The following is a 24838-nucleotide window of genomic DNA, read 5'->3' as shown; positions in this document are numbered from 1 at the left end:
TGCTCTCTTAAAGAGAATTATAGTAGTAGCACACACACCCTAATGTGTACATGAAATGAAAAAGTTCCATATGCCACTTAACCTTCTCAAGGGACATAAGAAAAATGGTCTACAAACCAGTCTTGGTATATTTAAGCAAGTGACAAGACAACACTGCCTTCACTTGAGCAGTCCTTTGTTTGTAAAAAAATGTCATGGGCCGCATCCAGAAAATGTTATCACATAGCTGAAAACATAGCTACAAATAAGTACTTCCTCTTACAATTACTCATTAAAACTGGTTTGAGAAACTGAGGTTTCATTTAGAGATTTTGGAAACAAAAACATCCATAATACTTGAATAATAAAATTATTCGGGATGCCTACAAGCTTCAGCTGGCTCATCTCTAAAGATGTAACACTGAATAAACTGTCACAGTCCACCACTGAAAGCTTCTGGCAAAGCCTCTGCAAGCAATGTACCTCAGACACTGAGCTCCCTAACTCATTCTCCTTGCAGGTAACCTGTCATGGAGCCCCAGGGTCAAACCTGGAAGTGAATCTTACCTACATTCAGATGTTTAACTATAAGTTAAATGAACAGGCTGGCTCAGAGCCTGGAAGTAAAGCACTTTTTTTACAGGTAAGGTCCTGAGTGACAATGCACCCATTACACAGGAAGTGTAATTTTTAAGCAAACTAAAAGCTCTAAGAAATGAGTTTTACCATAACCAAATCTGATTGCTCTCTTACTTCCATAACTGAAGCACAGATACAGACATGATTTTAACTGCTTTGTTTCCTGCTCAATAGGTGATGGCCTTGGTCACTGATGTCCCTTCAGGATGAAAGATCTAATAGGGTAAAAGATTTGTCATGACAAATTCTAAGGTTCAGCTCTTTCATTTTCTTTCTCTGCATCTTTTTTTTTCTATTGCAGATCAACACTTAAAATCCTCTTCCAGTTCACTGCATATAAGAAAATAAACAAGCCACATCTTTTCCTCCAGTGCTAGGTTTAAGAAGAGTATTGTATCACTTTTCCTAAGTACCTACCTAAATAGAGAAATCCTTCATTTCAGCATTTAAAAGCTGTGTCACAGTAATAATATCATTGATATTAATCTCTTTATTCCTCAGTATCTGGAATGGAGGAAGCTCTACTAGAGATCAGGAAACAATACTGTCATTACTTTGACCTATAAGAAAATGCTATTATTGGAAGCACTTAGAATACTACTGTGAATATGTGCAATAGGCAAAATTTCCAGTTAAATACATTTGCAAATGAATCCCACTGACCAGTCTTCAACTTAGAAAGCCAAGATTGTTTTATATTATTACAAGCATTTTGGGGAAAATCATCATCTTAATCTTACACCTGGTTTAGCAGTAGCCTCAAACAATATAGAAGTCACCTTTGAATTTCAAACTGCTGCTTATTTGAAAAAAACAAACAAGCAAATTAAGAAAACTTGAAAAGGTTTTTCACACTGCCAGAGGAAACCAAAATTACACATGGAGCAGAACTAAAGACAAAAGTAAATCAAAATGTGTATTTCTAAGGGAGTTACAAGGCACTATGAAAGAAAACCCAAAACATTCTCACTGCCAGAAGATTATGGTTTACAGTAGAGAACACACAGTCTGCAGAGGACAGTGCTCTTAAGCAAGGCTGTCTCAGACTTCCCATTAAAAGATCATCTTCCAGGAGTTCATAGCTTCCTCAAACCGTAATGGATTGGGCTGAAATCTTTGAGAATAGGTTGGACTAAAGATGAAGTTTCTGAGGAATGTTGACCTAAAACAATTCTGTTCTTTCTCAGGGACTGAGAGGATGACTATACATTGCTTCCCCCATTCTCTTCAATTTTTTTTATTTTTTTTTCTTCTTCTATGAAAGACATCTTCCACAGCTGTTTGGTGGCGATGCTCCAGCTCCCTGCATGACTCAGAGAAGGGTCTGGAAACATGGCATTGCTGTTCTCATAGTGTTACTATTGTGTTGTTACTGTGAGAATATCCACATATTCAGCCAAGTTATGACCTTCTACAAATCTTCCCACAGAGACTGAGTGGAAATTTTGGCTGCATAGCAGATAATAAGAAGAAAGATCCACTCACTTGAACCTGTTGGGCCAGCTGGAGCATGAGTGCCACGTCCTCCTGAACTGCAGGTCCACCCCCTGGCAGAGCTTTCCAAGACTTACAGCCTGTGTGCAGCCACCAGGCTCACTGCCTAGGAATGACAGCAGGAAATTTTCTCCCTCTTGTGATTTTTATTGCCTCCATCCATTATCCTTCCTCTCCTCAGTCATGGTTAGAAAGGGACATTTCAAATTCGCAGAATCACAGAATGCTAGGGGTTGGAAGGGACCTCAAAAGATCATCTAGTCCAACCCCACAATCACCAGAGTGGAATGAGGATCAGGCAGAAAAGTTGGGGGATGACTGGATGAAGTAGCTAAATTACAAAGTGCACAGCAGAAGCTGAGCCACACAACAACAAAGAATGTCAGCATTTGCCAATATCTCAGACAATAAGTGTGTTTCTAGGTGCAGTTTTACAGTCAACTTTCCAACAATTTGGAAGTTCCATTTCCTTCCAAAGGATGACATTATCAGGCTTAAAAAAAAAAAAAAAAAAAAAAAGCAACCCAATATTTCATAATCCCTCCATAACTTTATTTCAGCACCAATAGTTTTTAACTCTTACATATTCATTCACATGAAGCTATTTCATTCATGGGTACTAAGAGGCCAATAGTTTGGGAACCCATCACAGCTATGCAGGAAATGAAACTGCCATCTTTAAGATCCCCTCTCATTTACAACAGGAATTGAAAGACAGGCAATGCATGAGGAAAGGAAAAAATATAGTCTTAAGGTTAAAAAATGTCATCCTCGAGTATTGGAGTTTGTTCAGCTTTGACCACAGCCTATATGGTGTTGTAAAGATCCCCCTGAACTTTTTGCTGCTGAACTCTGGCTGTCTGGCTGATTTTCTGAGGTCACAGAATCTGATTTATGAAAGGGCTGAGACTTCAGAACAGCAGGAGGAGTCAGCTACACATCTGCTTTCACTACAAGAAGTGCAAACTACTCTGAAATGTATCAGGTTTAAGGCATCCCAAATCAGATTTATAAAATCAGTGGTTGCTTCTACCTTGCATTTTGCCATTATTTCTCTTCCTGTGTGTTCAATAGCAAGAATACATTAAAGAGTGATTAATCAAAGGATAAATAAACTACCCCCTTATGACAGCACTATGGAAAGGTACTTGAGGAAGTTGATAAGCACACATTCAGTGCTGGACAGAATGGTGTGCAGCAAATAATTCAGTTCATACACTGAGCAATCAAGATAAAAAGCAACATTTCATAAAGCTCCCATTCAGCAGTGTCTATTGTATATGTTAAAGGCACAGAGGTCTCACGGAAAAAGTAGCTATGCAATCATGTCATTTAATATCCCTGTCAGGATGTGGATGAACAACTGGAAAAATTACCAGAATTAAGATTGCCTATGTATTTGCTGTTTTCTCTGCACTTGACTTTACAACCTTAACACTCTTGTAACAAAGCATATGATAAACTACCTCACCCCAAAAAAAAAAATATATATATAAAATTAAAACATTAAAGACCAACTTTTTTTCCCACTTTTGAGTATTTCCATGTCAGGGATTTGTAAACATTTTTTTATTATTATTATTAAAATCCTACTAATGTTTTAAAAATCTGTGACTTTTAAAAGTCACTGAACTTTCTATTCTGACATCTTAGTTCATTAGACATTTCTAGTAACTTGGAACACTGACCCTGCCTTTCAAAAACAGGTGAAAATGCTATCATTGATCACATAAAGGTATAAGACCACATTCAGTGACCCATTTAGGAAGGAATGGGAGTAGAGGCCAGGAATCTGAAACTATCCACTTTAAAATGTCTCCCTTCTTTAACTTGGATCAATTAAGGAAATGGTTTGCCATTAAACTATGGCTCTCCCACACACCATTTAAATACACACTTGACTCCCATTGAAATGGTCAGTTCAACTTAAATTAGATTGAACTGTGCATAAACAAAAGGCTACTGGAGAGCACAAAACTCCCATAGCACCCTCTGCTGATAAAGAGGGAATGGGATTAACGTTCAGACAGAGCAATTCCACAGAGCAGGCAAAGTAACAGAGAAAAAGTGAAAATGGGTTTTCATAGCAGTTCAGAATTTAAGCTGCTGCTTTATAAAGGGACCCTTTCAAGACATTTACACTCAAAGGCCCAATCCTGTAGTCCTTACTCTGGCAAAATTCCAGCTGAAGTCAATGGGAATATTGCCTGTGTAAGGACTATTCAAAATTAGTCAAACTGTCTGAATATCATTCAATCAGCTCTAATCACTGCATTGAGCATAAAGGCCCTAATTTTGGCATTTTTTGTCACTTTAAATTCTTCAACAAATACTTGCATTATTCTCTGTAAATCATCTTGCCAAGCAGTATTTGTCAAATAATTGGACAATTTTTTTTCATCAACCACTGAATAAATTATGAATAACAAGCACTGATTTAACCATGTGACTCCCATCAGTCAATTCTTAAGTTCCCTATGAAGGGCTTAACTGGGGGGTTTATGGGTGACTTAAACATTAGACAAAATCTCATTCAACAAGAACTACTTGGCTACCTCTCCATCAGTATTGACATTGTAAAGGCTAAACCTAAATTGAGTTTTGTTTTGTTTTTTTTTAATTGTATGGACTGTCATAAATGTTAGCATGGTTTTGGACAGAACGTCTGATTTTACTCATTTTTCTAAATTCAAAATATAATCTTTGGAGGGGGGAGAAAAAGAAAGAATAAAAGTATGTAAAACTCTATTTAAGAGAGATGAGATATGCAAAGAGACTTAATACAATGTGCTAGGTTAAAATATACTTGGTGTAAACACTTCTTTTCTCTTGGGCATATAAACCTCACACAGCCAAAATAACTACAACACTGTCATGTTATTAGCAACAGTATTTGTGTCTCCTATACAACAAATCTTTTACTGTTTCTTCCACATTTGAGATAAACTAATTAGAAATATGAGGGCATTAGGAAATTTTAAAGGGAGAATGAAGATGCAGATTTACAATCTTTTAACTTTTTTTTTTTAATAAGAAATTAAAGCTGACTTTTAATAGACATTTAACTAGGCCTTTAACAGGTATTTTTAAATGACAGTTAAATTTTCTATTAAAAATTAATAGAGGGAAAAAGTAATTTTAAATTAGAAATCCTAGGGTGCCAGAGTGCACCAACTGCCTAGTGATCAGTTGCTAAAATAAAGAGTGAATTCTATTTTAGAAGAAGAAACAACCCCTTAAAAAGATTTATTATTATGCAGTACAGTGCTAATAGAAAAATTTGGAGTTTATCTAAACTTGTACAGCAGCTGTAGGTACTATTACTAGAAACAAATAATTTTTGAGACTCATGGTGTCATCTGAAATGGTTCTTCAGTAACAGCTGTCCCTCCAAAATGGCTTATACCCTGTCAAACTGGATAGGCACACAAGGCAATGGTAGCCATAAACAAAGCTAAGCAAATGCACAGCCAGAATCTAAGGCAGCACTCTTCCTCCTCTCCTCTCTGAGACAAGCAGTGTCTGCTTGAATGACTTTCCACTCAGGTCAAAACCAAAAGAAAAAGAACAAAACCCCAAAACAAATGTGAGGAGGAAAGGGCAAATGAGAAGATGAGCAAGAAAGATTGCAATGAGAGTTTATAAAGCAAGAGTGATCCGTAAAACAAACTGAAATCTTACATGGGAATAATGAATTGTAGACGGAGTTACTACTCTGTGCAGTAGCTCACCCCACAGAAGCTACAAGGATTCTCTCTCCCCCCAGTGTAGATGTATCTACATGCATGTGTTCTTGTCTCTTATTAACTCTCATTAACTTTGTGTTTCCCTCTCATTAACTCACCTTTTATTTCAGGTAGTATCAGGAAGTGCAATTAGCTGCATCGAGCACATCTTCACTATGCAAATTATTTAGCTAGTAACTATGTTTATAATTAAGTGGTTTGGTGCTGCTTTATTACATCTTTTCAGTTGCTTACAACCTTGCCAAATTTCATTTGCTTTCCATGCCAGGTTTCTGTCTCAGGAAGCAAATTTTCTGGAAAGTTTCTGTAAAAACCTTCCTCATGAGTGGAAAAAATCTGTTTTGTGTACTGATGTTGTGTACTGATGTGACAATTGCAGAAAAGGGGTAGAATTTGGGTGTGTCTTTCCACATAACTCAGGGGAGTCTTGTCAGAGTTGGCAGATTTAGAGCCTCTGTCCACTGCTAACTTGTTCCATCCTCCCAGAGCTCTGAGAGTAAAACCACATCACCCATATTTTAACCTCAGAGGTTGACCATTCTTGTCCTAAAAGTTTATGCAGGAATTTTTCTGCAAACAAAGGATACCAATGTAAGAGGCACAGGCACCAAGATCAGAAAAGCTTTCAGCCTTACACTGCTGTTTAAGATCTGTGGATACACAGCTGGCCAGTACAACCCAGGTTTAACACAGCTAGCTATGCCTTAAGCTCACTGTGGGCTGAACACTTAAGTGATAACTGTTTTTCCAGACAGATTTTACAGCTCCCACTAAGCTGTATGTCACAGAGATTTAGGGGCAGGAGCTGAGTTCCCCACCTTGAAGCTAATTTGGCCATGATGGCAGATGAGCAGGCATGTCTTTACAGCATTCAAACTGCCTGCTTTGCTCTCACTGCTCCCCTTTTCACTCCGTGGTGCCCAGTCAGAATAGTTAAAAAAAACTCCCTGATGCTGATGGAGTAGAGAATAGGAAGTGGGAGAAGTCAGGAGAAAGGGTTAGACTAGAGGAGGCTGGGATAAGACAAGATAGATCTTCATTCAACTGTAAAACCAGTTCTTAACCAGCACTCAAACAGAACACATCTCTAAGGACACACATGCTGTCAATTCTGGTATGTCCTAACCTTCATAGTCTTGCTATTGTAATTATGTTGGCCTTTTACTGTAGGTCTCTGCTCTAATCACCCTGGGTTTTCATATTAAAAAAGCATTGGGGTAGATTCTCTGCTAGTGCAAACTGGCACAGTGCCACTGATTCTAGTGGAACTGTGCCAATTTTCATCAGCTGCAAATCTGGACCATTCTTGTTGATTTACTTGTAAAGAAGCTCCCCACATGCCTCTAATCATTTCTATTTTCCCCCTTGACCCTTCTTGTGTTTGGAGTTGGGTTTTTATCTTAGAAACATCAGGATAAAATGCTTTATGTTGTTTTATCAGCAAATTGGGATGACGTTTAGTCGTCACTTCTAGCCTCTCCTCCAAATGCAGACTGACACAAAAAGCTCTGCAAAGTGCTGTCCCAGGCTGTGGTACCTCCATGGTCTGGCAGCACATCGTGGAGCCTGCACAGCACTCAGGCAATAGGATCAGCCTCAGAGCAAGAGGTGACACATGCTTTGCTCGATGTCAGTTTAAACACACCCACAACAATCCTTGGAAATCTGACTGATTCACTTTTCTGATCACATCTTCTGCTTTCTATCACCGACCCAGTTGTTGGCTTTATTTGTGTCACCTTAATTGTCAAGTCCTTTTTTTTTTTTTTTTTTTTATGATTAGCTGTGTGTAAAAAACTCATCACTTTTTTTTTTTTTTTGTGGAACTCACGTCTGTTTGATAAAACTATACCTGTACTTGTATTGCAAACCTTCTCCCTTAAATTAACATTGAAAATATAATACTATGGGGCTGAAGCAGCAAGATATACTGTCACAGCAGTCACAATTATTTTTCCTTAGAATTATACTCCATCCAGGATTTTTATAGTTGTGGGTTTTTATCTTTAACAGTTTTATCAATTAAGTTTCCTGACACCAAAGAAAGGTTTACTGTTCTAATTCCTGGAATCACTATCAGAACCATTTGCCCCCAAAACAGTTTGGTATGAAGCTGGCTACCTTCAGTTTTCCTCGACTGTATCCCATTTTGCTGATTAATTACCTGCATTTTAATAGGAATTCAGTTAGCAATTCTTTAGCTCCTTCAGATTCCTTGGATGAATGCCACATGCTCTGACTTTCGCTGTCATATGCTTCCATGGGTTGCTGCAAACCCTGTATACACATCACTGCTTTTGGCAACACTTGCTGTTTGTCAATAGCAAATGCTGAGGCAGGTAGTTTCTTATGATCTGCTCTGCTGAAGTTCTAAGCCACCAAAATACTTTGTTTCTGATAAGCTCTTTGCCCTTTCAGTTTCTTCCCTCATGCATTTCCAGCACATTGTCACTATAACTCTAAACATTCTTCACATTTCCTCTAGCTTCCTTGAGATTAATTACACTTGTATTACAGGGATATGCCTTTGAAATAATAATAAAAACTTATTACTTCAAACACTCATCAAAAGTTGCATTACAAGTTTTGGATGTGCTAAAACTTTAGGCTTATAGGGTGTTTATATTATGTTGTATATCACCTTTTGACGTGGCATAGAATGATGTCATCTACCTTTACTCACTCCCTCCTTGAAGTTCCCCTGAAGAAGAAAATAGTCTTTGCTTTACTGTCATACTTAACCTTTTCACAGTAGTTTTTAGCCCAGATATTCTCTCAGGGTCCAATATGCTCTTCACTTTTCTTGCCTGAAAAAAACCAGCTATGGGGTTTACGGAACAACCTTCCTCTTCCACATCCCAAACTGCCTCCCACACAATATACAGAAATGAATTATTATACCTCATTGATTTTTTTTCATGATAACCATATTTCACAAGTGATAATTTATACCTCTGTTATCTCACTAACAGACATTAAGCCCTGCCCAGTGTTTCCTTTAAGCTTCTTGTATCAGTATTTGCAAGGTTTACTATTTTATTGAAATGTTCCTCTTTCAGAAGTGCCTTTTTACTTCTGCTGCTCCAGAGCTACAGTTGCTTACTATCTCCTATTCCTGGGCACATTTTGCATAGATGAGATTTCTGAAGAGTACCTAAGAAACAGGACATTTTTATTTGAAAATACCAAGAGAATAAAAACAAAATTTCACTAAAAATACTTTCTTATGAAGAATGGTTGTTTGCTGTATACATTCCTCTTCCATCAAGAAATGTACAGTGCTGAGCAATAATAAGACTTTTTTTTTTCTTTGTGTAAGTTGTTGATGAAACAAAGGACAGAATATTATATTGTTCAGGTATCTGAATTTAAGTTGAACATTTGTATAATGCATAGGGTGGAAAAAAAAAAGACAGTAAAATATTCTAAGCCTAGGCAAATGTCTCGAGAGCAGTCTGACAAACTCAATCTATTCAGATTAGCAACATAAATTGGGGGATGACTTGATGACATTGTTAAAGTATCTTTTCAGGGAGAAAATACCAGTTAATAAAGAGCTCTCCAGCCTGGCTGAGAAAGGCATAAAAAGAGCAAATGGCTAGAAGCCGATGCCAGACAAATTCAAATGAGATATAATAAAGAGTAACAGCCATGATAATTAACCACTTGAACAAACAACCTCCCCCAAGTTATAAAATTTTTGTTGAATACAGAATGGGTTTCTGAAAGATCCAATTTAAACCAATGGATTAGGTTCTAAACTTTGCTAACTGCACAAAATGCCTTGCACAGTCTGGATCATCAAATTGTGCCTCAAACCTGAAAGATTTAACATGTGGCAAGATAATTTCCAGAATGATACAAACATTCAGAACAACAGTTCGTTTAATTGTTTGGTTGGTGGTGGTTTTGTTTGGGGTGGGGGTTTTTGCATTCTCTTAAAAGGGTAGTTTAGTGAAACAGTTTTCTAACACTCTGTCTTGTAACACAAATGGTTAATTTCCCTACAGATAGATCAAGTAAAAAGCAGGTGAAAGTTGCATTTTAAAAACACCCCAGTTTCAAATACCATTTAATGTTAAAAGAGGGAGCAAGAGACACAAAATGCCAGTGCTGGAAGTATTAAAAGCACGCTCTGAAAACCTCTGTGATGACAGTTGGAAGAAAGCAGCTTTTATCTACTACTGAGCCTACCTCTACAATGTCTTTTAAGCGCAACTGTTTACCTAGAAAATATAAGCAAGGCTTAGAATCTGGACTAGAAGAGGCACCTTTTTATTGCAGACACTGAACTGAATCCTTAACTAATAAATTGTTCTACACCTTTGTCTGAAACAAGAAGAGCAAAGGTCTGCATTCTCTCACAAGAATGCACAAGCCCCCTCAAAAGCAATATGGTTTTCTACATCTAAGTCTCAGTATTTGTTGACTTAAAGAGTTTGTATGAATGACAATGCACATCACTGGTTTGTTACTTCTGTCATCTGTGCTACTGAGTGTACCTTGACTCAGATCAAAGTTGAAAGCTTCTTAAAAGATACACAGACCACAATGTGACAAATAGCATGCTTTGTTTGACACAGCAAACAAGAAATTACTTTCATCAGCACAGGAAAAGAATTCTGTGTTTTCAGGGCTAATTCTGAAGACTGCAGTGATGGTACCAGAGATTTACTTCATCCTCAAGGAATGAGGACCTCTCCAAAGACAAACAGAGAGGAAGAAACAATATCAGCGAATGAAACACTGACAATGGTATGAATGTGAGGCTTTTACTCTACAGTACACATCTGTAGAAAACTCACCCTTTAGATAATTAAACGGATTTCCTACCCAGTGGAAAACATCTCCATTAAGCAAATATTAATCTAAGTGGAAATTACAGATTAAAACATACTCAGCACTTCACAGCTACACCCAAGACTAAAGGTTCATAAATCGACAACATTACACAGCCTAGTACTGTGCACAGTTAATAAGCAGGCATCAGAAATATTGCTATTTTGGAGGTTTTACAGTTACTAAGTAATTTCCAATGCAATTTTTTCTAAGCAACCCCCAATGCATTCTTATAAAACATTTGGAAGGTTTTACAAACACGAAGCACTTCAGCTGTATAAATCCTTACTAATATGTGCATTATTAGAACAAAAAAAAAAATGGTCACTTCGACATATGCTCAATAAAAATTAATGGTTATGCCTGAAATCACATTTAACTTGGAATCTAATTTGTTCCAAAACTGTACATAGACAATTTTCCCCTTAAATTAAGCCTTTCCTCCCTGAGAAGGAATAATATTTACTTAACAGAATAGATTTTGAATTCAGCTACAAACCAGTGATGGCCTTTTTGCTGACTTGAAAGGGCTTTAAATGGGACCTAATAACATCTCTACAAGCTTTCCAAAGTAAAACTGTGCAGCTTTCCTACAGAGTTGGAAGCACATGCCTGAAAGTTAGCAGAAGCTGACAGAAAAGGCAAGCAGTAAACAAATAGCACATCAATGAAAAACACGCTGTGTGTCTACACACACATATGTATAAACAAAAACGTATATATTTGATATATGTAAACAAACAGTAAACAAGGTAAAACAGTTTCAAACTCCTCAGAAGAAAACGCAGACATTGTGTTTTTATAATTAAGGACATCTGACTCATTTCTCTTTAAAAAGCCTTTAACCAGGCAACTACAAAGCCCGGTGATACGGTGTGTTCCTTGCTGACTTAAAGGCACAGCTCATGTGCAGATTTGCCAAAACCTGCCTTCCTCAGCCAGCAGAAGTATTTCAAGCTGGAATTCCTCATTAACACATTCAGACTCAGTTCTCATCATTCATGACAACAGTGCACTTAATTCTTAGATGAATTATTGGTTTGTACAGCAGCATCAAAGTCCTTATTTCCAATGAAAAGAATAAGCTGTATCTTTACACATGCAAAGGTTCTTACCCATCCTATTCACTGTCCACACTCTGAAGTCTGGTTTGGAGACAATAACAACCCAACAACCCTTCCAGGGAGAAGCTTACAGCAGGTACAGTACTCACCACTCCTGCTGTGTACAGCACAGGTTTACTTACCAAGTCAGTATCCATTTTTATGACATGTTCTTTTAAAATCACCATTCAGATGCTGATTAGTATGAAGTCACCTCCACAAAAGTACTACATTCCTTTCAAATATATTAATATTTTTATTACGCTCTTCTCCGAATGGCAAAGTGTAAAACCATATTACAGACAGTATCATGGTATAAAGACTCAGTGATGTTCATTGCAGCTGCAATACTAGCATGCTTAGTTCAACCCTTTGCCCTAGCATTGGTGTTTCTGTATCAAATTTATTTTATCCACAAAATATACTAGCTCTTCCTGAAAAGTAACTCTCCAGCCATTGATGGCAGCAGGCCACCTGCCTCTGCTAATTAGCAGTACCATGCTTGGTTGCAGCTCTACAAGAAAAGGGACTGGCTCTTTGGCTAGTGCATTTTGTTCTAGAAGACCAGAAGCTGTTGTGTTTCTGTCCCTACTTTTTCAAACAGGCTTTAAAACCTGCTACACTCTATGGTATTTTAGATGAACTCTGCTAATCTGTGGCCAAAATTCTCATTTTTCCTAAATTTTAAAAAGAATTGTGTAAAACTCAACCATTCCAGACAGATCCACAATTTCAGCATTATTTAAATACACAATTAAGATCTGAAGATTATACACATGGATAAAACCAGGTGTTATTAGCCACTTATTAGTCACCTTTAACGCAGGCAGCGTGTTCATTATGTTAATGTCCTTGGAGTGTTTAAAGCAACCTTTTGCATTTGAAGTGGAGGCTCTTGGTAAAAGGTGGCACTTAATAAGAAATGGCAATTACTGAGGCATGTTACTCTCCAGAAGACTGCAGTATGAATTTTAATTTTTTTGCTGACTGTGTATAAGCTAAGGCTAAAACAGGCATTGTAGTTTAGAAGCAGTAGCAAGTACAGTAAAAGTGAAAAACGGAATAAGAGATGACACTAATCTTTTCTGAGTTTCAATTAAAGCTCAGCACCTCTGGATTAAAGGCTTATTTTAATGAAAAGCCTTAATTAAAGCATACATGTGTATAGGATCACCTTAATTAGGTATGACAGAAATGAAAGAGACAGCAAACATTATTTTAAAAGAAGCTTATTAGCAACTTTAAGAAACTCAGTTGAGGATTCCTAACAAAATGAAGCAATGCAACACTGAAAGGAGATGAGACTGCTGGACCAAGTTCAAGCATAAAACAGTGAAACCAAAACAGGTAAAAGAGAAGGTCTCTTTCAACATCTTTGTATTCAAACTGGTACATAATAGTTCTTTTCCTACACATCAGTTTGTTTATTTTTGCAAATATTACAGCATTTACACTTTCATTTCAATTTTAGACAGAAGGAAATCAAAATTTTCTACTTTATTTGCTAATTAAAATTTATCACTACAAATCTTGAGAAGTTCATATTGTAAAATATCCTTTAATGGTCTTACTGAGTCAGGTTTGGTGTCAGGCTAACTTGCAAGTTCACTTTAAAGAACATTATTTTACCTTTTTATTCCTTTAGACACAATCAAGTGATTTAATGTCATTTTAAAGATAGCCACTTCAGCTGCTTTTTACATCACCCTCTATAGCACACAGAGGTTTTCTCATCTGCAGATCTGACTTAAAAGTAATTACTTATAATTACGGAGAAGTGCATCCAGTGGATTAATCACTCCATTGATATGCTGCTCGAAGGACTACTCTCAGGACAGCCTCACTGCTTGTGCTCAGAAAATGTCAGTTCCACAAGAAAACAAATCTCTCAAGTCAGTAGCAGTTGAGAAGGGCTCTGACAACTATTTAAACCCACAAGATCAAAGAAATGGCACAACTGGACTTGAGGCAGCATCCATGACTGTCCATCTCCTGGGAAATAAAGGGCTGCCAAGTGTGAATAACCAGGAAAACAGCCAGAGGAAGCCTACACTCTACTAGGGGCTAGAAGTACCTTTTAATAGTTCTGGACCTGAAAGAAACACATCAGTGGTTACTCAAAACAAGTACTTCCAGGTCAGGAAGCCACACTCTGAAGCCTGAGAAGTCCCTGAAGGAGCTGCTGCTGTACACTGACCCCTGTCTTACAGTCTACCCAAGCCATCTGCTTTTTGCCATGGATGAATATTGGACACTAGGTGACAAAGGTCTTTCTTTGTTCTTTTTGTATAGAATTTTTTTTTTTTAATAGTGACTCTATAGAGTTGCCAAAAACACAGTACACCCAGAATGGCAGTGAGGAAGCTCTCCTCAAAACTTAAAGCCCCTAGTGTGCAACTTCAAATGGGCCACCAAGACTTTGCTAATGGAGGGGGAAACATAAACCTCCACCCCACCCAGCCACGCTTAGACAGAAGTGCAGCTGTGACTACCAAAATACATTAATGGTGCTTTTTCATGTCAGAGTCACCCATGACTAGACTAATCCCCACTGGATTACAAATCTGCAGCAAACTGGCATTAATGCAGCACAAATAGCTTGTTCATCACTAACCAGGGAGGCCAGTGGAGCAAATGGCCAAAGGCTGCATCCTCACTACCACTGCCAGGGAGTTTTGAGAAGCTGGAGATCTGTAATAAAAGGTCCCACACTGTGTGTGATAATCACAGGGTCTTCCACTCGTCTTACCACCTGCTAAAGTGGAAACAGCTCTGAAATGAAAGATAACCATTAAAATTTAAAAATGGTAAGTGAAAAATAGCCTTCAGGTCAAAATGCACATGGAGAGCTTCCATTAATGCACACTACCAGCACCTATATCACAACACAGACACAAGAGCTAAATAAGAACACACTGGCCAGCGAGGACAAGACACAGGAAAGTGGGCAGCTTCAGAAGCCATTCACAGGGTTGTCTTTATGAGCAGTCACTGAGGCCAGGCCAGGAGAGACAACAGTCCTGGAAGAGGGAAGCCTTCCCCACAGCACCTTCCCCACACCCTTGCCTTGGGTGCAGTTGCAGAAGGAACAGTCACACACCGAAAGAGAGCAGCAGTGTAAGAGGTGGCTCCTGATGGCCACATCCAGCAGTGAAGGGTGACATCTCATCCTCTGCCAGACTCCTCTGCACTACCAAGCCAGCCACAGGTCCTCTGTCCGAATGAGGATGTGGAGATCATGGGACAGCAGCTTCAACCCTAAAGGGGTTTCTAAGGTTACCCTTGCACTACATACCACAGGCTTTCTTGCCTACAATAAACTCATCTGGCAGAACATTTCAATAGGGTCTATTGCTATAGCCATAATTTTTTCATCAGTTCAGCTTGAAATCTGTGATTACTGCCATTCATTTGAAGCTGTTCTGTGTATATTATGGGCAGTCCTCTGTGGGTGAGATGAGGCTAACAGGAGGGGGGCACAGTCAATGGTTTATGGATCCAGAGTTAACTTTTGTGCCTGGAATGCATTAAGCTGTCTCCCACAGCAGGCAGAGGAGAAAACAAGAGAAATGGTAGAGTTCTGTTTTGCTTTTGATGACACCCTTTCTGGTGAGAAATGCTATTCAAGTGCTTGTACATGTCTGTAGAACCACACAACTCCTGTGAAATCAGCTAAAGATTAGCAATAGAATGTCATGGGTTTTACAAGATACAATTACATGTCTTCTAAAATAAAGCAGAAGGGTGGGGAGAAATGGAGGAATAGATAGATAAGCCCATTCCCTGTATAAAATAGTATATCCTTGTTTATATTCAGTGTTCTGGAAAGCAAAGTTAGCCCAAAGGATTGTTTTTAATTATATTGAAGAAAAAATGAGTTTAGGCATGCCAAAATTTATAGTCCATAATGAGTTTATTGCATATAATCATTCTAGGCTCAGTAATTAAAACTTTTAAATTACTGCTATTTTATTTAATCTGAATGATAAATCAAAGATTTCATTTGACTTTTTATATATTAAAACTAGGACATGTCAGAAACATCAATCTTAAATTCCATGTTATGGTAATTGTTAGGGCTTCAAATCTGGGAGCTGCATGTGTATAGAAGATTTTGACAAGTCAAAAATCCTGGCTAAGAGCAGAATTTCTTTTAATTTAGTACAATGTATATGTTTTAAAATCATTTATAACCACAATAATTCAAGGTAAACAATAGAGATGACATCAGTAGCTCAAATATGTCTTTTCACATCTGAAATGTCTTAAAAATATTATTCATTTCTTCTATTATTCTGGTTTGTATATTGACTGTTATTGCTTCCTTTACCTCGTATCAGTGAGGTAAACATCAGATAGCAAACATCAGTGATTTTTAGAATCACAGAATGCATAGAGTTGGAAGAGACCCTCAAAGTTCATCTTGTCCACACCTTGCCACACGAGCAGGGACATCTTAAACTAGATCAGGTAGTTAATTTCGATATTGTATTTATTTGGGGGAACATTTTATAACTGAGATTTCTTTTTTTATATATATAAGTGTATTTGAAATGTTTGGGAGTTTTATTCCTTATCATAAGAAAATATTTTCTAGTGCTGAGTTAAATGTATTCTTTGTTAATATATGCCCACCTTTACTCAAACTTTAAAAGGTTTGCTTTAGCAATGGTCCTGGGGCTAAACCCAGCAAAAAAATTAACACCTGTAGTTAAATACCTTTTTCAAATTTAGAAGCAAACATGCAACAAGATAAAAGTCACAGATGTGAGGGCTTGGAATGATGCCTAGTGAGACAACTCACTTTTAAATGGTATTATCATAACACAGTTGTAGAGCAACGACAGACAATATTGCTTAAAAAGACAAAGCCAAGGAGCATCTGAAAGGACCAGGAGTCCACACTTGCTTCCTGCCAGTCAGTTTCAGTTCGTATTTCCCTTCTCTAAAGGTTTCTACAGTATTCTTGCCATGAACACCTCCTTGTCTCCATCCTGTCAGTTGTCTTGATTAGGCATTTCTAAAAGGATCTTCTGGCTCCACGATTTGCAGTTGTAAGCATAATAAACTTTCATCGTCATTAATAATGATTTTATTTATTTTTCTTCATTAAAACGCCCTTGAGCCCCTCTGAAGATCACCTTGCCTTTGCTATAGTAACTCTCACAGTAGTCCCAGAACCATGTAAATCAGTGAGGCTCTATATAAGTACAGGCATCTGCCTTTTGGAATCAGCTGAAGGTTAAGGAGGTAACAAGGTAATACACAACAACTGAGTGTAACAAGTGATAGGACAAAGGTACCAAGACAAGGTGATTAATTCTATGTTTACATGGTTACAGTTCTAAAGAGGGGAGGATTTTTTCCTTTGGTTCATTTTGAAGAGGAATTTGAACAAGAGAGGATAGTGGGAGGAAAACAGCAGAGAGGTAGTGGGGTTAACACAAATATAAATAATGAGTGATTATGGAAGCTAAAGGTTGTGGTAAAAAAAATGCAGCCCAAGTGTGAGCATGTTCTCTGCAATCATTAGAAAAAGTATTTTCTCTTTAAGTCACACCATTGGCTGAAATGTCCCATGTGAATGCTTGAGCAAGTGACTTGAAAGAATGTACTGAAAGATGTTTATAAATTGCAAATGTATCTGGGTTTTGTTTATTAGTATTTTCACCTCTAGTCTCACACTAATTTAAAATGCTTAGGTCACACTTTCTCTTCTTAATAAGAATTGTGTGGTTTAAACCTTAAAGCTGTGAAAGAACTTTGAAAACATAATTTAATGCAACTTTTTCTTCTTGAATACAATGGGTTTGGATACACAAATTGTCTGATGAGGGTTTGAAGGTTTATACAGAACAAACAAGTACTGCTTGTTAACATCTGGTTTATGCAAAGATTTTGATATGAATGAAAGTATTGACCCTTTCCTTCCCATTTAGAACTAAAACTCTCAGCGTCATCAGCTTCCATTCTAACTGTTGCACATTCCTCTTCCATTCTTCTTTTAGCAAATACCATTGAGGCCTCATCATGGACTCATGTTATTGGCTTATTATTTTGGACGTTCCTCTGTTTACTTTGGTCAGTCCATACAAGCTGCTACCTCTTGTCTTCAAAAATGTCAAACACCTATTAATTTCTCTTGCATCCACCACAGTCTCATTACACTTCAGTATTTTGTACCAGAACAGGTTTTTATTATGCCACTTTATTAATTTTTTTATTCATTTATTTACATCTCAGAAATTAGGCCTATCTGAGCTGGCTTCCTTGCCACCAGCTGCAGAAGAACAGGTACAAGTAGGGCAGAGGTCCATACAGCATGGAGACTGCATACACCCTTGGGCAACATGCAGGGAAGAATTTGCACCTTGACCTCAGGTACATGGATAACTTGTGCATTTGTGTAGACTACATATTTGTATTTCTTTTTTTTTTTCCAGAGTTATGGCTAAAAGTCACTAGTTGGAGAAATAAAGGAAGAAAAGATTCAAGTGTAAGATGCCACTTCACGTTTAATAGCTGAGCACAGCTACCAGTGGCCAACTTTAAAGTATTTATACTTAACATAGCAGCTAAGAGTTGACAGTGTGTGCTCATTTCTGAAGTTATGGCAGCAGTGGAGAACATCAACTTTCTTCTCTGTTCTTGCAAAGGAAGTATAGGATATTTTCTGCTGCATTTAAAGTCTTGTTAGATATGTATGAGCCTAGCCTTCATTCACCAGAATGGTAAATATTCACTAATTACACAATTTAGGATGCATTTTGATTTCTCACAAGATTTTTTAATTGCAATTTAGTTCAATCTTTATTTTCTATTTGGAAAACAGAAGTAGTGCACTCTTAATACTCTTCTCTTTAGGTTATCTGAAGTACTTGCATTTTTACCTTGATGGGTTTATTCAATGCATGTGTGTAGGATAAGCACAAATGCATCAGGCCTTATTAGATTCTTTCATCTATCATCCTGAAAATATTAATCAAAAGGGACAAGTGACTGATTGAAGAGGAGTGCTGCTTCTGAGAGGTGATGATGGTAATTAGAAAAATTATCCCAACTGCTTGCAAGTTTCTTTCCACATTTTAGGGTTGTTTTTCTCTGCCAGTTGTCCTTTTTAATTTTTCTTGAAGGCTTTTTGCAGCCAAGCCTGTGATGTGAATCAAGGTCTTATAATAACCTTTTGCTCGCTTTTACATCGACATTAACTGAAGGTGTGCAATTGTCCATAGACAGGTGGGATGGATCTGGCAAAAGACCATTCTGCCAATTTCTGGCTAGCCTGAAAGTCTAAAGCTTGACAAGAGAGAGCAAAAGACAGCATTCATTAAAAAGGTTACTTCAGATTTGGTACAAAAAGGGAAATGCCTCTGGAATTCTTTTTGTCCTTGTGTTTCATTAGCTTTCCTCCTTCAAGGCAAAAAAAAAACCACTGTATCTGAAAGCTTTCCCTTCAGCTGGCTGCTAGCCATTAATCCTTTTGTGTTTGCCAGCTCAATAGTGCACACTACTTGTTCTGGTTTTCACTCCTTTTCCAGTTTTTCCTTCCTCTAAGAGCCAACTGGCTTTTTTGTCCAACTCTGTATCTTTTGTGAGGATGGAGATCATCAGCATTTGGTGGGAATTTAGGTCAGATAAAGGTGAATTTTTCTTGTAGACTGTGAACATGCTTTCTCTTTTTACCGGGGGAGGCAGGGGGGGAAGGTTGGGTTGGGTTTGGGTTGGGGGGCGGGGGGTGGGGGGTGTTGTATGTGTGAAATGCTGGATTTGACCGTGCATCACTTCCCAAAATTTAACATCTCTGTGGAGAAAAGGGGAAAATTAATCTGCTTTCATTTTAAGTCTTTCTTTTATAATCTTTTCATCCACTCAGTAACAGGTGGCACTTGTTGCTTTCTGCCAATCCATGTCTTGCTAACACAAAACTCACATACAGGTTGAAATTGTTATGTATTAAACAATTTCTGTAGAAGACTGATTTTATTCTCACCAGAAAGACTGCAGTAGTAACAGAGGCACTTTCAAGCAGTCAGAGTATTTCTTATCAGTGTCTTTTACTTTTCAGCTTTTAGAATGGTTTCATCTAAGAGTTGGTAGTTGGTTCGGTTAATGACATTTCATGTGAGTATGTGATGTACAAAATTCTCTTAGCATTTTCATCATACCATAAACATCAGGTAGAGTGTTCATGACTGATGAATACACTGGTTTTGCATCTGTAATCGATCCTATTTCATCCGTTCCAGTGATATCAAATATACTGTAAGCAATCACATTTATGTTTTTTCAGGCATGCCTGAAAGCCTTTGAAAAATTTACAGGTAAGAAGTTTTTTGTCCTGTGTGTAAAAACAAGAAGTGTCAGAGGAGAATGACACACGATGGGGCATGCCTGTTTAAAACAAAGCACACTGCTAGGTAAGCCTTACTTCTGCTACAGGTGTTGTGAGTGGACAAAAGTTACTTGTGAACCATGTTCTTATCTGACACCTGGTTTAGGGAGAAGCAGACTGACAGACGGCCCACGTTTCATCAGATGAGTGTAAGCCATGGGAAGGTCCCCATATAAAAGAGATTCCATATTTAGTCCACAGCACTAGGAAACCATTCTCATATGCAACAGTTCAGGATTTTGCAAGGATTAAAATGGGCACTACTTTATCACCTTCTATTAAGTTTTTCCATCTGGATTAGCCAGGTTTAAATGAATGCTGCACAACTGTGATTAAAGGATATTGCTTACTTGTCTTAGTAGTTTTCAAGTGGGAGTTGAAGATGATTTTTCTTGCTGTTCACTCCAACACTTTTGTGGTTTGGTTAACGAAAACACAAAAGAAATTTTTCACAAGGAACTATCCCTTTCTGGATGCTAAAAAGCTGTTCTAAAAAATTAATTTTGCCTCTCAAACTTGAGCTGTGCTTTTAAAATGTCCCTTCCCCCTAATCATTAGTATAATCAAATGGCATCACAATTGGGGGAAAAAAGAAAAAGAAACAACAAACAACAAACAAAAAGAAAAAGAAAATAAACAAACAAAAAAAAGAAACAAAAAAAAAATTTAATAATCCTGCTTCCTCTGCAAGGATCACAAAGGTTAAATGTCAAGTTTCATACAAATAAATATCCCAAAATAAAAAACAAGGTCTGAAATATGAGTACTGGGAAGGACACATATTAATTGTTTCAGAGTGCTACAGTAGCCCTTATTACACCCATCATTAAAATTTTTAATCATCTAGATCAAAGGAGATAAGAAAGGTCACTGAAACCAAAGCAGGCTACTTTTCAGCACTGCTGTACTCAGAAAGCAGGGTGTTGCTTCAGCATGTTAGGTAGCGAATTTCTTTGATCCTACCTATAAATGTCACTTCTGTATGTCATTTAATTGTGGTGTAGTCCTTTATTGGTGCAATTAAATCTTTTCAAATGCATTACATTATCTCCAGCTTTGCTAAAAATCACTGTGAAACGATGTACTTGACTTCAGTTTCTTCCTCTCCCCTCCGCCTGATTTCTCCCAACGATTTAAATTTAAATCTCCCCAAACAGTATAATGGTCCTGGAATTTGTTTAGTCGTTTGACTTCCTTTATCACATGGAGATGGTAAACATTCTGTTGCTAACTTGAAGTGGCTCCAAGCAGCAAAACTAGGAGGATATTAAACCAGTAAAAAGCTTATCAACTGATTCATTGATATGCTGTAAATTCCAGCCTTTTCATTTTACTTTTGAGGGTTGCCATAAGTCAACACATTAGTAAGCAATTTGCTGACATTGGACCACTTTAAAAGGCTTCCCTGTGGACAAAGTTCACCTTTGTTTCATCATTTTATTTTATCATAGTCTTGTGCTGCTGTACAGATGACTGATGTAGTTTTGCATTCCAATAGAGTGTTTCAAATAGCTATGCCATTCTATTCAAGTTTTAAGAAGTCACAGACAGAAGTAGAGAGGTTTAGAAATCAATTCAATTAATCAGTTTTAGTTGTTCAAAGGGGAAAAAAAGTTATTCAGTATTACACTTCAAAAACCAGCAGGATTTAATACTTAAACCTAGAACATGTTAACATTACCGAATTATTGACAATGTTTAATGTCCTTCCTGGTCACATTGATGGGTCACACTGATCTGCCAGATAAAAATTTAAGGTTAAATTTCAATTACACTCATTGCTTCCTAACCTTAGACTTTGTTTGGTGATGGATGGATATGGGTTGGGCCAGGTCACACTGCAGAAAATTCAGGAGTAGCTAAAGCAGATAGTATCTTAACAACAGGGGAACTTAAAAGATCACTGTCTCACACAGGAGGACTTTTTTCTCTCTTTTACAATTCCTGCTCAAGGAAGCTTATGAGAAGACTTTCAGGATCACATAGTGAAACAGGGAAGAGAAACACATGTGCAAGCTCAGGGGAACGATGGAGGGCTCCTCTCTGGTGAGGGAAAAAGGCACAGGGAGAAACAGAAGCCAGCAATCCCAGCTCCTCCTACCCACTGCATTCACCTCTCACTTCAGCAGCCTGTCCAAGCATAGTCTCATTCACAAAGACAAGCCAAGTCCTGGAACCCAACCACATATTGTGTGTTGTTCTTCACACTGGGTAAGGGTAGAGTTAAGAGAGAAGTTGCTTTTCCTCAGACTTTGTGGCCTGAGAGGGTATTAGAAAGCACTGCCATGGCCACTGTCACTTTCTCTTACATTCCCCTAGCTTTCTTATGAAAACTGTTTAGGTCTGTTCAAGTTTGATACCACTTTAAATGAAGACCAAATATAAATCAGGTCCAAAGCATTTTCAAACAGATCAACCACGACTTGACATTGAACAGAAACCATTGCGCCATTAGGTGCAATCTTAACCTGTTCTTCCTGAAGTCGGATTTTAAAAGGAAATCACTAAGAGCAGTTGAAGTTTCAAAGTGGGGTAGATTCAGCTCTAGAACCGAAGTAACAGTTCAGATAAAACTTACCAAGACTGTTACTACTTAATTAAATATGTAATCACAGTAACATATTACACTTAACCTGATTAAAAGTGTAGTGCACTAGTGTTTCACGTCCCCTTCAGGAAGCACATAGCATCATCATTTGGGATTGTTCGGAGGCCACAACCTGTAAATATTGAAGGAGGCCTTTGGTGGGACTTTTGCTTGTTTGGGTTTTTTTGTGGTACACATACCACTGAAGGTCAGTGTGCATGTTTGCATAAGACAGAATCTGACTTTTTCCTTTCTTGTCAGTGAACACTCACGAGGGGAGCACGATTACCCATCTGCTCTTTGCTCGACATAGAATACTCTCACACACCACAGAAGGAGCTGCTGTTCCCATATCACATTGTGATTTAAATACCTCCTCTATACAAGGGGGCTCAGGGGGTTATTTTATTAAGCTAATGCTGATATGTCAATTTAATATAACAAGGTAACTAAATCTGATTTGTACTGACATCCTTTCAATATACTGCTGTGTGAGGGAGCGCTTGAAAATTCAAGAAGTCGTAACAGGTCTCAGCATGAATAAGTTCATAAAATAAAAAGAATACACAGCTGTTCACCTTTGTTCCATCATACCCATCCTCAAGCATTTGAAGAGTTTTCCATGAAGAACATATTTGTCCTTTATGTCGCCCATTATCAAGAGAAAATCCTCAGCTGTTGACAGCTGTAGCTCATAGTGAACTGCCTCAGAGATCGGAGATGACAATTAGGGAACGAAAGGAGAGGAATGCAACTTCTCACACCAACTTCTGACAGGATAATTTAGAATGTCACTAAGATTATTTTTATCTTTCTTTGCTTAAAACTTTAGAAAAGCCAAACTCCATTATGAATCACACTAACTTTATTGAAAACACAGTAAAAAAAAAAAACCTCTTCCTACAAAACATTCAGTGTAACATTTGAAACAAAGGAAAAAACACACCACCACTGCTTTGCACAAAAAATTCAACCTAGCTGAGGCAGGAAGCACTGTCATTTACTTTTGTAACACAGCAAAGTATCCACAACTGAGAACATTACAAAACATTTTTTCTTGATGACCAAACTAAATCAGGAAGGGTTTGGTGGGGAGAAGGTACGTGCACAGAAAATAGTGCTGATGAAAGTCATACTAAAAGCATTGTTTTTCAGCTGTTATTTTACCTTGGTCTATGATATCCATGTGAAAGTTGAGCTCAAGACTGGAGAGTTTTACAGAGCGGTAAGCACAAGTCAGACCAAGAAGCCACGGCTGATTCCATCTCTCAGCCTCACACACACTTTAAGACTGTGTGCAATTGTACTTTGTTTGTTTGTTTGTAAACTGAAATCTTAACCAGTAGGAGAACCTGAAAGGGCATGATAGAAGACACCTGTTGCCACTCTTACAGCACCAGCAGCAGCAACATCCATAGAAACGCTAGTTCAGAACTGTATTTTTATTGTCACATCACCAAAGCCCATGTGAAGCTGATCCTGTGATGAGGTGGCCAGCAGCACTGAGAAAAGTCTGTCTCCTCAGCGAGAACTGTAGAGACAAAGCTTTGTGAAGACAAGAGTAATGTGTGTTTTCTACTTAGGTAACACTGGGTCAGGTTCCTAATCCCAAAAGGAAAGCAAAGGAAACCCTGCCATACTTTGTGTACAAATACATGTTCACATTTTAAATCCACAACCCAAACCTATCTTTGTTTTCTATCCATTTGTTTTTAAAGCAACAGAAGTCAGGCCAAACAACACAGAAATACTTTGAAAACAACCTTTTTAAAAAGTGGCTCAACTTTTTGTTCTATAAAGCCAGCCACGAGGAAGTTACTTATACAGATTTTGTGGATTGAAGTATTTTGGTCTGGGAAAGCTTATGGTTAAGTGAAAACAGAAGTCATGCACCAGGTAATTTTCTCGTAAAGCATTTAAACATACTCATCTTATTCACACTACCAGTACCACTGGCATGCCTCTCTGAGTGATCCTTTGATATGGAGATAGAAGGTTCAAAACATGCTCATACACAAGGTACATAAAACACACGAAGTCTCACTGTGGCACCATGCAA

At 37.8% G+C, this 24838-nt stretch overlaps 1 protein-coding gene across 1 annotated transcript in view; it reads left to right on the top strand.

Moving 5' to 3' along the window:
• The window catches only part of RNF32 (ring finger protein 32), a 48375-nt gene extending 24914 nt beyond the window's left edge, over nucleotides 1-23461 (top strand). Inside the window, 5 exon segments of the mRNA XM_054390100.1 lie at nucleotides 500-622; nucleotides 18044-18185; nucleotides 20062-20129; nucleotides 20132-20217; nucleotides 23341-23461. Coding sequence (XP_054246075.1) covers nucleotides 500-622; nucleotides 18044-18185; nucleotides 20062-20129; nucleotides 20132-20217; nucleotides 23341-23461 — 540 coding nt within the window.
• Nucleotides 23462-24838: the final 1377 nt, after the last annotated feature.

This window comes from Indicator indicator, chromosome 20, assembly GCF_027791375.1.
Source record: "Indicator indicator isolate 239-I01 chromosome 20, UM_Iind_1.1, whole genome shotgun sequence".
NCBI classification, from domain to species: domain Eukaryota; kingdom Metazoa; phylum Chordata; class Aves; order Piciformes; family Indicatoridae; genus Indicator; species Indicator indicator.
Note: the sequence above shows the minus strand (reverse complement) of the source record. Positions and strands in the feature narration are given on the sequence as shown.